This window comes from Microcaecilia unicolor, chromosome 3, assembly GCF_901765095.1.
Source record: "Microcaecilia unicolor chromosome 3, aMicUni1.1, whole genome shotgun sequence".
In the NCBI taxonomy this organism is placed as follows: domain Eukaryota; kingdom Metazoa; phylum Chordata; class Amphibia; order Gymnophiona; family Siphonopidae; genus Microcaecilia; species Microcaecilia unicolor.
The window spans coordinates 482,224,524-482,239,449 of NC_044033.1; the positions used below are offsets into that span (position 1 = coordinate 482,224,524).

A 14,926-nucleotide genomic window follows, 5' to 3' on the forward strand; every position below is an offset into this window, starting at 1 on the left:
TCCCACTTATTATCCTTCCTGCATTTACCAGCGCAGCTGAATTCTTGGATATGACATGTGGTTTTGGCACAGTTTATTTTATATAATCAAAAGATCTTCCTGCAAACCTTATTAGGCCATATACATGTCCAAAGCCACGGTATGTCATGCTTCAGCAAAAACAATAGCAAAAGGAGAACTCCAGAGCAGCCCAGTCTGCGGTTTCTTCCTCACAAAGTCCTTTTTGTCTGCTTGCAAGCAGTTAATGGACCCTCTAACCATCACCTCCCTCATCTCCCCCACCTCTCCAACCACAACACTGCAATAAAAATAGTCTGCTAAATAAAAAGCATTTCCAGATGAAATAGCAAATTCCACTTATTGAAAAAAAAAAAAAGTCCTTTGCATCTCAAAAAAAAAAATGTTTTTCTCATCAAAATTTCAACCTACCAACAGCTATATACCCAAATTTAGGGGCCCTTTTACTAAGGCGCATACGTGTCTACGTGCACCCAATGTGCACCAATTTAGAACTACTGCCCAGCTACCGCATGGCCCAGGTGGTAATTTCATTTTTTACGCATGTCCACTATGTGACGAAAACCTTCTGGCAAGCGGTCCTAACTGGGCGGTAATTGGCAGTGTACACGTGCTGATGATTACTGCCAAGTTAATGCATGAGACTTTACCACTGTCAGTGAGTGGTGGGCCCAAAATGGACGCATGCCAATTTTTATTTTGCTGCACGTCCATTTTCGGCCAAAAAAAAGGCCTTTTTTGCAGGTGTGCTAAAAAATGGACCTGCGCGCGTCCAATACACGCATCTACACCAGCGCAAACCATTTTTCAGCACCTTAGTAAAAGGATCCCTTAGGACTTAAAAGGTGGTTAATAATAAATTTTGTATTACGTTTTCCTTCTATTTGTAATATAATGCTTGAGGGTAAACAATTTCAATTTATGGACCCTAAACAGCTTAAAGATTTCTTAGATGCTAGAGATGAAGTGAATGTAGTATGTCGTCCCATATAGCAGGTTGGAGTCTGAATACAGAGGTAGCAACTGTGAGTTTCTTTATTTTCCTGCTATTAGACATTTAATTTTGGAATCATTTTTCTTTAATTGTGGACGGAAAAGTTGTTTTTGTCTTTTCCTTTAAAACTTTTTCCTATTTTTTGTTAAATTGAATGCTGATTGCATAATCACATTGCTTTGTGAGATATTACAAAATACTAATAAAGAAATTAAACATAAAAAAATAAATAAATAAAAGGTGGTTAATAGTACAATTTTTCGTTGAATGTTTTTTTTCTATTATGTATATACAAATTTTTATTATAATTAAATTTCTACTTGATGTATATGTATGGGTTTCTGTTCCCATGTACATTTGTGAGTGGATGTATTTGAATGGGATATCAGAACGAAGTGTGTGGGAAACATGTGCAGACATGACTGCAAATAGTATTTCGACAAAGTGTTATGAATAGTCTGTGTGGGTGAATCATTCTTGCTAATGTAGCTGAATATCCCAGGGTCTTACTTGTCTTGATATTCTAATATAGCCATGAGAATACATAATTGTACAGATTCATGCTGTCTGAGAAATGAATATATGCAAAAAGATTTACAAGCACATAAAAAGTCTGCAGAGAGTAACTGTGAATATGGAGGACCTAGCTGGTAAAGTAAAAGAAAAGGGTTCACTGTAGGTCAATTTCTTGCAGTACTTACCGTCACACATTTTTAAATTTCAAAATTACTACCACAGGAAATATTGTTAAAAGCATGTTTTATTAAGCCACGTAGGCGCGTACAAGCATCCTATGCTCGTCAATTTTGAACTACCGCCCAGCTACCGCGTGGCCTAGGTGGCAATTTCATTTTTTCCGCACATCCACTATGTGCGACGGAAAATATTTTTTATTTTCTGGCACACGGCGCTAACCGGGCAGTAATCGGCATTATACGTGTGCTGACGATAACCGCCCAGTTTACGCATGAGACCTTAACTCTAAGTCAATGGGTGATGGTAGGGTCTCAGGCCCAAAATGGAAGCGTGACAATTTTCATTTTGCCGCACATCCATTTTTGCCCCCCCCCCCCCAAAAAAAAAACTTTTTTGTAGGCGCGCTGAAAATGGACCTGTGAGCGCCCAATACATGTGTTTACACCAGCACAAGCCATTTTTCAGCACACCTTAGTAAAAGGACCCCTAAATTATAAGTTTTATGTCCAGCTGTGCCTGTGCTACACCACCTTGGGTGAATCTCTTCATAAAGGTGAATAATAAATCCCAATTCATTAATTAATTTAGATTAAGGGAACTGTGTTGCTGTGGCAGTGTTCTGGTCTAACCTGGAGTAAGAAAAAATACACGTGTGTGTCAGAGCTGCTGTAAGTGAATAAAAGTTACATATATACTTGGGTAGAAGGGTATTTGTGGGTTTTGATGTGGGTTGAGGAAGGGTGTTAAAAGAATATCTTTCATTGCATTACATTTTTCATTGCATTACATTATATTATACTTCTATACCGCTAAGACCACAGGTTTCAAAGCGGTTTACTATGTTAAGAAATAATCAGGACAAACTCCTGGGGAGATCTACCAAACAAATTTCTCAAAAAGGGAAGTCTTTAATTTTCTTTTAAAAAAAGAAAAATTTGAATACTGAAACATGGTTGCAGTTCTTTCCAGACTTTAGAAGCTTGGAACGCATGAAGTTTTTCACAAGTCTTAAATCGTTTGACTCCCTTCAACGTAGGAGGAACAAAAGGGAACCGAACATTGATCTTCTGGTTCTGTTAACAGATTGAAATTCCTAGTGAAATAATAAGTACTCTGGACATTCACCATTCAAAATCTTAAACAATATTCATGAAAATTTGAACAAAATCCTTGCTTCAACTGGCAACCAATGAAGCTCAACAAAATAGAAAGACTTGCTATCATATTTCTGCAGTGAAAATGTTAAACGTACTGCCGTGTTCTGAATGGGTTGTAATTTTCGAACAATCTGTTTCGGAGAACCCAAATACAAAAGTAATCAGCCAGTAACCCAGCTTAGAAAGAAGTAATGATAGTCGTAATGACCTAAGTTGTTCAAAATTCGAAAGATGTTCTGATATGCCTCAACTTTTTCATAAGAAAAGCAGAACTTTTAACCAAGGCATTAAAATGGAACTCAAAAGATAGAGTTTGATCTAAATAAACTCCTAAGATCTTAATCACAGGAAAGAGTGGATACCTAGTCTTGTCTAAGATAATATGGTCTGACAACGGATCTAGGGTACTATCGAATAGTAGAAATCTGGTTTTATCAGTATTTAACTTCAATTTGTATTACTGCATCCAGGAACTAATTAATGTTAAACATTTCTGTGCCAAAGAAGCTGCCTGGATTATGTAAGAATACACAGAAATCATAACAGCAATATCATCTTTATAAACATGAGCAAAAAATCCTTCTCTTCTAAGCCCATAGAATGAAGAAAAACATAACAGTGTGAGAGAGAGTGGGGATCCCCGTGGAACACCACAGGGATTACTCCAGCTCTCTGATAAGGAGCCATAATGTTTAACCCTATGAGATATTGTGGTTAGAAAGCCTCTAAACCAATTCAAGACTTTGCCAGATAATCCAATGTGATAGTAAAATATCATGGTCCACTAAGTGAAACGCTGAAGAAAGGTCGAATTGCAACCCAAGAACTCTGTTTGCACTTAATAACTGCCGAAGTTTGTCTAACATTGAGATCACAACTGTTTCAGTGCTAAGTCAGGATCTAAAGCCTGTTTGGGTAAAATGCAGCATATTATATCTTGATAAGTATTCATTCAATTGAAAACAAACTAACCCTTCTATGAATTTAACAAAAAAAGGAATAGAAGCTACTGGTCTATTGTTAGATACCATACCACTGGATTCTTTAGGATCCTTTACAAAAGGTGTAACAATAATCTGACCCATTCTAGTTGGAAATAGACGTACCGATAGCAACTTCTGCCTCCATTTATATAAGAAAATCATGAATTCTGGTGGTGAAGAAGCTGTCAGACAAGGAGGACAAAGGTCTAATATACAAAAAGATTTAGAATATTTTTTAAACAACGACAAATCAATAGGTAAAACAAAATCTGACCTAACTCTATCACATGCTACCTCAATTGGGTTAATAACAGTGGCGCAAATCTCCACTTTTACCACATTCAGAAAAGAAGTTCTAGCATTAATAATTTTGGTCTTTCATAGTTCCTTCTCCAACAGGCACCAAACCTCTTTTCTCAAGCTGAGAGGACTATTGTTTTCAGAGGTGTTCTGCCAAATATCTGTAGAATATCTAAATGTATAACAGTTGCTGTTCAGGTGTTTTCCGTGACTCACCATCCCATGGTCTCAAAGAATTTCTATGACTCAAGGTCATTGGGGGTCTTTTACTAAGCCACGGTAGCATTTTTAGCTCGCGGTAGACATCAGTTGGCGGTAAAATCCGAGATGCCCATTATATTCCTATGGGCGTCTCGGCATTTACTGCCAACTGATTTCAATTATGAGCTAAAAATGCTACCATGGCTTTAGTAAAAGACCCCCTTAATGACCGAGCATTTTGCCCAATTCAGGAGATTACACCGACAAAAGAACATTGATAAGATGAAGGCAGTTCAAAGGAGGGCTTCCAAATGCATTACAAAATCATATATAAAGGGTCACTTTTCATTCTGTTAGATAGTGACTATTTAACGGGTACCTGTGTAACTTGTAGCAGATTCCCCTTTGAACATTCACTCGTTACACCAGTAAAAAAAAAATATATATATATATGTATACCTTGTCTGATCTTGGGTAAGGTTATGTGTGAATGCACACATAGTTTACCTCCAACAAAAGCTCACCTCCTCAAAAGCCCAACTTCCCATTTTATTGAGTAGCTAAATATATGGGACAGATACAAAGAAATCTATATTTAAGGGTTTGTCCAACTAACTTATGGAGTTAACCAAGCAAACCCCAATTGTTGAAATTTTCTCCACTGTCACTGGGTAAATTTGTTGATCAATTGATTGAATGATTTGGGGATTTATTAACTGCTTTTATGAAGAGATTCACCCAAGGCAATGATTCAGCCCTAGCCTATCAAAGTTTTAACTTGAGTCATCCAAATAGTAGTTAACCAGACAACTTTGGTTAACCCTAGATATTCAGCACAAGTTGATTCATGCTCAATATCTGAATGTTAATGATGCACAGTTAAATTTACCTGAATACTGGTGGCTAAACATTGGTTTCAAATGGACAATAATAGCAGAGCAAGAGGGGAAGACGACCACAATCCAGTCAGGATCTGTGGCAGCACAGTAAGCAGGTGTCAATCAATATGGCCTCCCCACAGTGCAGTCAGGCTGACCTAACTTGATCTGAAAACTACTGCCCAGCCAGAAAGCTCTGACCCTGAGCTGATGTCACTAGTAGGTGGGCTGGATTCATTTGCAGAACTTCCTGACATTTCAAAGGAGTGCAGTTTAGCCACATCTATATGCTAAAAGGTGTCTTGGAAATAACAAAGTGATGTTTTTGAATCAAGGCTAGTTATGGGAAAGAAAAAGGCAAATGTTGACTTGAATTACTAAGATAGGTGATTTATAAAGGAAGGGAACTGCTTGAAAAGCTATTTCAGATCATATCATACATATATATATATATATAGAGAGAGAGAGAGAGAGAGAGAGAGAGAGAGAGAGAGAGAGAGAGAGAGAGAGAAAGAGAGAGAGAGAGAGAGAGATCTGTTCATTCTTCTGCCAGAGACATTTATTCATACACATACATAATTCCTCTGTCACGCACAGACCTGTAGAAAGCTCATTTCTCGGATATAATAGTTTTTATTGTACAAACACGCTGTGCATATCTTATTCATCTATACCCCCACTGCCTCATCAGAAAGTGAACCTAAGCTAAGTTCAAAAATCCCTACTCCTTTCTGAGTCAATAAGAAAAGCGTGGAGGCTACTAATGGATCCAGAATTAAAATTCACACTATATTAATATAGCACGCACCAATTGATAGACAGGCAAAAACTCCTGAGTCCAACCAATCAGCATCTATGGGATCAAAAAACTGGTACTGCTGCAAGACTCTATCATTAACTTGGAATCAAAGCACAATGGACAGAAAATGTTAAATGCTTCCCAGGATTCTCAGCTATCAGGAACACAAATCAAGTTCTTAGTGACACCAGAGAAGAGAGTAAGGATTGTAAAACTGATGTTATTATCCGAACAAATGAGCTGGCTAGAAATAGCATCTCTGCAATACATAGAGACTTCCAAATTTTGGGAAGACAATTAAATCCTTAGTCAATACTGCAGGATCCTTAGACATTCGAATCATTCATGGGAATGAAGACAAGAGGCTGCAATGTACAAACAGCTTCAAAACTTAGCACCAAACCTGGTGTAATCAAGAAAATTTAATATATATAGGCGGCTGTAGTAATAGATGAATGAACAAGTGGCTATAGAGTAATGATTTGCTACTGCATATAATATATGTAAAATACTTTCAGGCTTATTTTCGAAACAGAAGGGCGCCCATCTTTCGACACAAATCAGGAGATGGGCATCCTTCTCTCAGGGTTGCCCAAATCGGCATAATCAAAAGCCGATTTTGGGCGTACCCAACTGCTTCCCGTCGCGGGGATGACCAAAGTTCCCGGGGGCATGTCAGAGGCGTAGCGAAGGCGAGACTGGGGCGTGCCTAACACATGGGCGTCCTCAAGCGATAATGTAAAAAAGAAGGGCATCCCTGATGAGCACTTGGCCGTCTTTACTTGGTCCATTTTTTCTTACGACCAAGCCTCAAAAAGGTGCCTGAACTGACCAGATGACCACCGGAGGGAATTGGGGATGACCTCCCCTGACTCCCCCAATGGTGACTAACCCCCTCCCACCCTGAAAAAAAAATTTTTTTTACTTTTTTTGCCAGCCTCAAATATCATACTCAAGTCCATCGCAGCAGTATGGAGGTCCCTGAGGGGAAGGTGTGTGTGTCAGCGGAGGCATAGCGAAGGCGTGGACATCCTTCTTTCAAACATTTTGGACATCCTGAACTGCCCCCCCCCCCCCCAGGGACGGCCAAATTTCAAGGGAGTGGAGTGGCCTACTGGTTAGAGCACTGGTATTGCAATCCAGAGATGGCCAATTCAAATCCTACTGCTGCTACTTGTGATCCAAAACCCAAATAAATAAATAAAGGGGGTGTCGGAGGCATAGCAAAGGCATGGACATCCTTTTCACAGAAACATCCACATTTTGGACGTCCTCAACTGCCTGTCGCAGGGACAGAGGCATAGCGAAGGCACCTAACACTTGGACGTCCTTCACCCATAATAAAAAAAAAAAGACGTCCCTGACGAGCACTTCGACATTTTCACCTGGACTTGTGTTTTTTTAAGGTTGTAGACCTTTATTTAAGGTTGTAGACAACTATTATACACGCAGCTTGTCTGCATGTTTGAAGCCGTCTTTGGCATGCACAGAGCAGCCACGCATAATGCTTGGCTGCTCTGCACTGGCTTCCCCTCTTTAGGAAGGTAATCATGTCCAAATGAGCTAACAGTGAGCAGCTCATTTGCATGCAATTTCCTTCATGCATGCCCGTTCTTTTCCGAATCGCTAAGGGATCGGTACGGGAAGGGCTTTTTCCGTTCAGTTAGTGCATCAGTTAGTCCACTGCAGTGCCCCCTAGGGTGCCCGGTTGGTGTCCTGGCATGTCAAGGGGACCAGTGCACTACGAATGCTGGCTCCTCCCATGACCAAATGAGTTGGATTTGGTCGTTTTTGAGATGGCCGTCCTGGGTTTCGATTATCGCCGAAAATCGGGGACGACCATCTCTAAGGTCGACCATCTCAACATTTATGTCGACCATCTCTGTGGTCAACCTAAATGTTGAGATTTGGGCATCCTCAACCATATAATCGAAATGAAAGATGGACGCCCATCTTGTTTCGATAATACTGGTTTCCCTGCCCCTTCGCGGGGACGTCCTGCGAGGACGCCCTTAGGAAAACTTGTGTTTGATTATGCCCCTCCACGTTTGTACCACAGAAAGGCAGTATATGAAATCCATGACCCTTTGTGTCAGACAAAAAGATCTTAACTCAGAAATTCAATTAACATGTGGACAGGCATTTAAACTAGAGGAAATGGCAGAACAAAGAAAATAATTTTAGGAAGTTACCCCCATTATAAGCATAAGCATAAAAGTTACAGTGGTACAAATAACAAGAGATAAGATCTCAACAAAGTGACCAAAACTAAAATGATACAAAATAATAGCATAAGAAGAGTCCCAGTGGAATATGGCAATCTCAAACTTTTTTGAAGAAAAGTTCAGACAAAGGATTCAACATGGAGCTGTGTTTATGGTGAGTCGTGTAATCAGAAACACCAAATTGCAGACACCTGAGCACAGCAGAGCCTTCTTATATCAAAGTCCTAGTAGCCAACCAAGCAAAAATGCTAATGAGCTAATTCAGATGTTGAATATTGTATTGGCGTTTTGCCAAGCCACACCGATACAATCTTCATCAAGACTGGAGCCTAGGTTTAAGCGTAGGAATCAGCACTATGCATTATTCTATAAAGGGTGCACACCCTTTATAGAATCAAACCTACTGCTGATTGTTTCAGTGCCAAATTTTGAGTGCCATTTATAGAATTCCTTTCTTAGCGTACAACTGTCAGGGGGGCATACACATAGATGGAGCATAGGCATTTCATGGACGTGTCACCAAGTGTTGTACGCAAATTATAGACTATTGTCAATTGCATGTATGCATGGCACGCTTAGACACGCCCACTTACAACAGTTATTGACCTGTCATAAGCAGCCCCTTAGCAACACTATTGCAAGACCATAACATTCGATTTTTCATCTACGCAGATGACATACTTCTGGTCTATCCTGCATCTCCTCTCACCTTGAGTTTATCTCCACTTCATACTGCTTTGCAGTCACTGTCAATTGGTTATCATCACAATGACTTATTCTTCACCCTACGAAAATTACTGACTGCTGGATTTCTGGGCTATTATCCAAACCCACAGGGCCATTTTCACTTTTCAACTTGTCCATTAGCCCAGTAGATTAATTTCACTATCTCGGTGTCATCATAGACTCCAGACTTGCATTTGATATACAAATTTCCCAAGTTGTAAAAAAATGTTTTTTCTGGCTTCATTGACTACGTTCTATTAGACATTTTCTGGATTTTGCCTCTTTACATATCCTAAGCCATGCCTTTATCATGTCCCGCTTAGACTATTGCAAAACTGTTTATGCAGGTCTCCCACAGTCTCAACTCCATCGTTTACAAACTTTACAGAATTCAGCCGTCTCTTTATTAATCAAAGCTAAGCATTATACTTCTGTCACTCCTCTACTGGCTAAGTTGCATTGTCTCTCTATTATATTCCGTGTACAGTTCCCCTTCTTGCCCATAAGATATTACATCTTGGCAACCCATTCTATCTTACATTGCTAGTTATCCCATACACCCCCTCCCATGCACTACAATCTCTGGCTACCAACTGATTAGTATTGCCCTCTCCTAAGCAAGCCCACATGAGTCGACACAGAATACTGCTTTCTTTTTTTTTTTTGGCCCCTCATCTCTGGAATAGTTGACCTGGGTGTTTGTATGTTTTATTGTAATGTTTTATATGCTATTTTATGGGTGCTTTATTGTACTCCGCTTAAATGTTTGGATAGGCGGGTTATAAACGTATTAAGTAAATAAATCAGATCTGAATCTTCCTTACCCAAATTTAAGACAAAACTGAAGCCCTTTAGATGTAGGCTTTCCCCAAAATTCTATATATGTTGCCTTAGGTTCTGAGTGCTAATTTGGCTGCATAGCCAAATTGTGCACAAGTTGATTGAGTAACAAGCCAATCTGTGCCAATAATTGGTACTTAACAACCAATTATCAGCACTAATTGGCTTTAATTAGAATTCACACACACAACTTTCTAGGCGTATTCTATAACACAGTGTGTGTAAATTCTAATAGGTGCAGTCGAAAAATGGGGCATGGCCATGGGCGTGGAATGGGCAGGTCGTGGGCATTTCAAAAAACAATGCACACTATTATGAAATACACCCGATCCATGTCTAACTTAAGCGCAGGTATTTTGGTCTGATTTTAGGTGGCCTAAACGAGTGCGCCTAAATTTTAGTTGCAAGAATGGCACATAGGCATATTCTATAAACTATATCTAACTTTAGGCTTAGTTTATAGAATCACGCTAACAGCGTGGTTTTTTGTCACTAAGTTTTAAGGCGCCATTTATAGAATTTGGTCCTTTGTAGATAAGCTCTGAGACACTATGCTTTATTTTCCTGCTGCCTTCCAGCTCCCTTTCCCCCCTTCCTGCCTCCCCTTTCCCTTTTTATGATTTTTTTATGAATCTTCATGGTTTGAGTATGTGTAACTGTCTCTTTCCTATTTTAATGGAGTTCCTTTTCCAAATTTTATGTTAATTTAAATTATTGTGCACTGCTTTGACCTTCTTTTAGTTAAGGCAGTATATCCAATCTTCAATAAACATAAACATAGCCTATAATGTCTTAGACATGCCTTTAAGCCATTGTAGAATTGGCACTAAGTGAACCCCTTTATGATGCCTACAAGGAAATACCAATCCTTCCACTCCTTACCTTCGATTGTGGAACCTTCCCCAGTCAGTGCTGTTCCAGCTCCAGAAGCATACAGAGCTTTGACGGACACAGAATACTGAGTGCCCGAATCCAAATCTTTCAGTGTCGCAGAAGTGACATTTCCTGTTAGCGTAATCTCCTTGGGATCACCTCCAGCTGCTGGGACGTAAGTTATTAGATACCTCTGCACTTTGCCTGGAGCTCGATCCCATGCCATCTTCATAGTAGAGGTAGTAGGGTCAAAAACTCTCAAATTTCTAGGCTCTCCTAACACTGTAAGACATTTAAAAATGGACACATGATTAAATGAAATTGTGAAACTCCAACAAGAATCATTAATGTGATACTTATTTAAATACAGAATGAATGAGAGTTTGTCACAGTGATTGAACAACTGCTGATTCCAACAAAACTTGGCGATCCTTTTACTAAAGCACATTAGGTAGTTAGGGGGTAGATTCTACAAACAGCACCAAAAACATGGATGCTATATTCTATAACAGTGCTGTAAATTTTGGAATTCCCATTTCCCCGCCCATAACCACTCCCTTTTTTCCCTACGTGCATTAAAATTTAGGTGCTTGGTGATTTATGCACGTCAGTTTTAACAATTGTCAATTAGTGCTCATTATTGTTTATTAAGTGATGTTCACAACGCTGATTGGCTTGTTAAGCCAATTACGTTACTCGCGTTGTTATAGAATACGCTTGTATTTCGGCATGGAATGCTAGGTGCGCTATATAGAATCCGGGGTTACATGTGTATATTCAGTGTCACAGCCTAAACAGGCAGGGGGTATATGTGTAATTCATGTGGTTGAATACTGATCTCTAAGGGGGCAATTCTATAACATAGGTGCAAACGCATGTATTATGCCATGTGCTATTCTGTGAATATACGTGTATCTCACACAGGGGTCCTTTTACTAAGCTGCAGTAAAAAGAGGTGTGCACTAGCTTCAGCGTATATTTTTGACATGTGCTGATGCCCCCTCATACCACAGTGGGTAAAAGGCTGTCTTTTTTCTCAAAATAAATGGTTGTGCGGATAGTGAACCACTTGCCGTGCAGCCATTTCAGGGGGAGTTCTTACCACCCCCCCATTGAGGTGGCAGTAAGGGCTCCAGCGCTAACCTAGTGGTACAAAAATAGAAAATATTTTTGAGGCGCCGGAAATGGCGAGCACCGGGGATGGGAACTACTGCCGGGTCCCTGCGGTAGCCTGGTGATAGTTCCGGATTGGTACATGGAAAGCCTGTTCCTATGCAATAACCCTTTAGTAAAAGGGCCCCATAGTGAGTATTTGCACAGTGGGCATACCTAAGGGCGGAGCCTGGGCACAACATGGGTGGGACACATATGCATATACCTTACAGAGTAGTATAATTTATGCATGTTATCTCTGGTACTTAGGCATGAGCATTTATACCAATAATATGGCTGCCATTGTTCCTTCTAAGCTGAGCAGGAGTCACCACCTACAGACCTGCCAGTGGGTGGTGCTGTTTCACAATCACATTTTCAACAGTGAGAAACAGGCAAGCTCTGCAGGATTCCATTAACTTGTTTGTCCCTAGCAATTGAAAACACAATATTGAAGCATCACCCCTCACTGGCAGCAATGCTGTTGGAGGACTCCCGGCTAGGGCTCTTCAGCTTGGAGAAGAGATAGCTGAGGGAAGATATGATAGAGTTCTATAAAATAATGAGTGGAGTGGAACGGGTAGACGTGAATTTCTTGTTTAATCTTTCCAAAAATACTAGGACTAGGGGGCACGCAATGAAGCTACAAAGTAGTAAATTTAAAACGAGTTGGAGAAAATTTTTCTTCACTCAACATGTAACTCTGTAGTTTGTTGCCAGAGAATGTAGGAAAACGATTATCTTAGCGGGATTTAAAAAAGGTTTGGATGGCTTCTTAAAGGAAAAGTCCACAGAACATTATTAAAATGGACTTGGGGAAAATCCACTACTTATTTCTAGGATAAGCAGAATAAAATGTATTGTACTTGCCAGGTACATGTGACCTGGATTGGCCACTGTTAGAAACAGGATGCTGGGCTTGATGGACCTTTGGTCTGTTCCAGTATAGCAATACTTATGTACTTATGTAACAGTGATGGCTGGTTTAAGTGCTCAAACCTAATTTTGAGGCAAATATATACCTGCTTAGGCTAGTATTCTCTCAAGGAAAGTGGGCTCTTAGGCTCATTTATAGCATATGCTCCTACTAGGCTCCCTGTTAAAGAACTGCTATTTACGCCTAACTAATCTCACATAAGGAGGTCACTAACATTAGCCATTAACATGGGTTAATTAGTTCAAATTAATGTCCCATGTTAGTGACATGTAAATGATTTTTGAATTCATTTAGTAGCATTAACATTATGCATTAGCACAGGCATAATACAGTTTTTACTACAATTCTCGGGGGTATAGCTAAACTCTTTCACTTGAACAGATCTGTACTTACTTTTGCATGTTTTTACATGCGTTATTTTTCTAATAGGCAATAATCAGCTTTGTCTAGTTTTGCAGCACGTTAGCAGAGGGTTTGTGTTAAGACTCTTGTGAGAAATCTCAGAAGGAGTGGAGGAATAGCCTAGTACCTAGAGCCTTTTCCACTGATGCTTCTTATCAGTTTGGGCAAGTGAAGCCACTGTGCATCACCTCAGGTAGATTGAAAGCCCTCTTCACCTAGGGGTCCTTTTACCAAGCTTCAATAAAAGGGCCCTGCAGTAGTAGCGGTGTCCATTTTTGCTGCACACCAGGGCCTTTTTTACCGAAGCGGGTTAAAAACCCAAAAAAAAAACACATGGCCACGCGGTAAGCTTGCACTTACCGCGTGACCATGTGAGGGGAGCACTTACCGCCATAAGGGCTCCCACGCTACCCTGGCAGCAACCGGGCAGCGCTGATTAACGCCAGTTAATCCCCTGCTGTATATTTTTTTTAATCCAGCAGCGCCAGCGGCCACATTGGGCTAGCAGTAGTTTGGGGTTGCCACGCGGCAAACCTTTAGTAAAAAGGTCCCCTTCAGTTTCTGATTTGTAACTCACACTCAACTCCAATTTGGAAAAGGTAAACAATCAAGTCTAAATAAAGTACGACTGAGGGGAGATATGATAGAGACCTACAAAATAATGAGTGGAGTTGAACAAGTAGATGTGAAGCATCTGTTTATGCTTTCCAAAAATACTAGGACTAGGGGACATGCGATGAAGCTACAAAGTAGTAAATTTAAAACGAATCGGAGAAAATCTTTCTTCACTCAATGTGTAATTAAACTCTGGAATTTGTTGCCGGAGAATATGGTAAAGGCAGTTAGTTTAGCAGAGTTTTAAAAAGGTTTGGATGGCTTCCTAAAGGAAAAGTCCATAGACCATTATTAAAATGGACTTGGGGAAAATCCACTGCTTATTTCTGGGATAAGCAGCATAAAATGTTTTATACTCTTTTGGGATATTGCCAGGTATTTGTGACCTGGATTGGCCACTGTTGGAAGATCCATGAGAATGTACTCTGAAAGTACGGTGGGAGAGATAAGAGGAGAACCAGGAGAGGACAGAGCCCTGGAACCCAAATGAGGATAGTGTAGTAAGAAGTAAATTATGATTGACAGTGTCAAAAGCGGCGGATAGGTCGAGGAGGATGAGGACAGAGTAGTGGCCTTTGGATTTGGCAAGGAACAGGTCATTGCAGACTTTAGTGAGTGCCGTTTCTGTCGAGTGAAGAGGGCGAAAACCAGATTGAAGCGGAACAAGGATGGCATGAGAGGAGAGAAAATCAAGGCAGCAGCTGTGAACGGCGTGTTCAAGTATCTTGGAGAAGAAGGGTAGGAGGGAGATGGGGCGGTAGTTGGAAGGACAGGTAGGGTCTAGTGATGGTTTTTTGAGAAGTGGTGTGACTACAGCATGTTTGAAGATGTCGGGGACAGTTGCAGTGGAGAGAGAGAGGTTGAGGATATGACAGATGGGGGGGGGGTAATAGTAGGAGAGATGGTGTTTAGTAAGTTGGTGAGGATGGGATCAGAGAAACAGGTGGTACATTTTGAGGAGGAAAAAAGGTGGGCGGTTTCCTCCTCAGTGATATCAGGAAAAGAGGAGAAGAAGGTTAGTTGGTTGAGGGAGTGGGTTAAAGGGTGAAGAGGAGGAGGTGGCTTGGTAGTGAATTCGAGGTTGATCTTTTGTACCTTGTCGTGGAAATAGTCAGCCAGTGATTGAGGAG

At 40.4% G+C, this 14,926-nt stretch overlaps 1 protein-coding gene across 1 annotated transcript in view; it reads right to left on the reverse strand.

Annotated features, from left to right (window-relative positions):
* Positions 1-14,926, reverse strand: part of COL12A1 (collagen type XII alpha 1 chain) — a 384,763-nt gene that overhangs the window by 284,349 nt on the left and 85,488 nt on the right. The window contains 1 exon segment of the mRNA XM_030199047.1: positions 10,700-10,972. Within this exon segment, the coding sequence (XP_030054907.1) occupies positions 10,700-10,972 (273 nt within the window).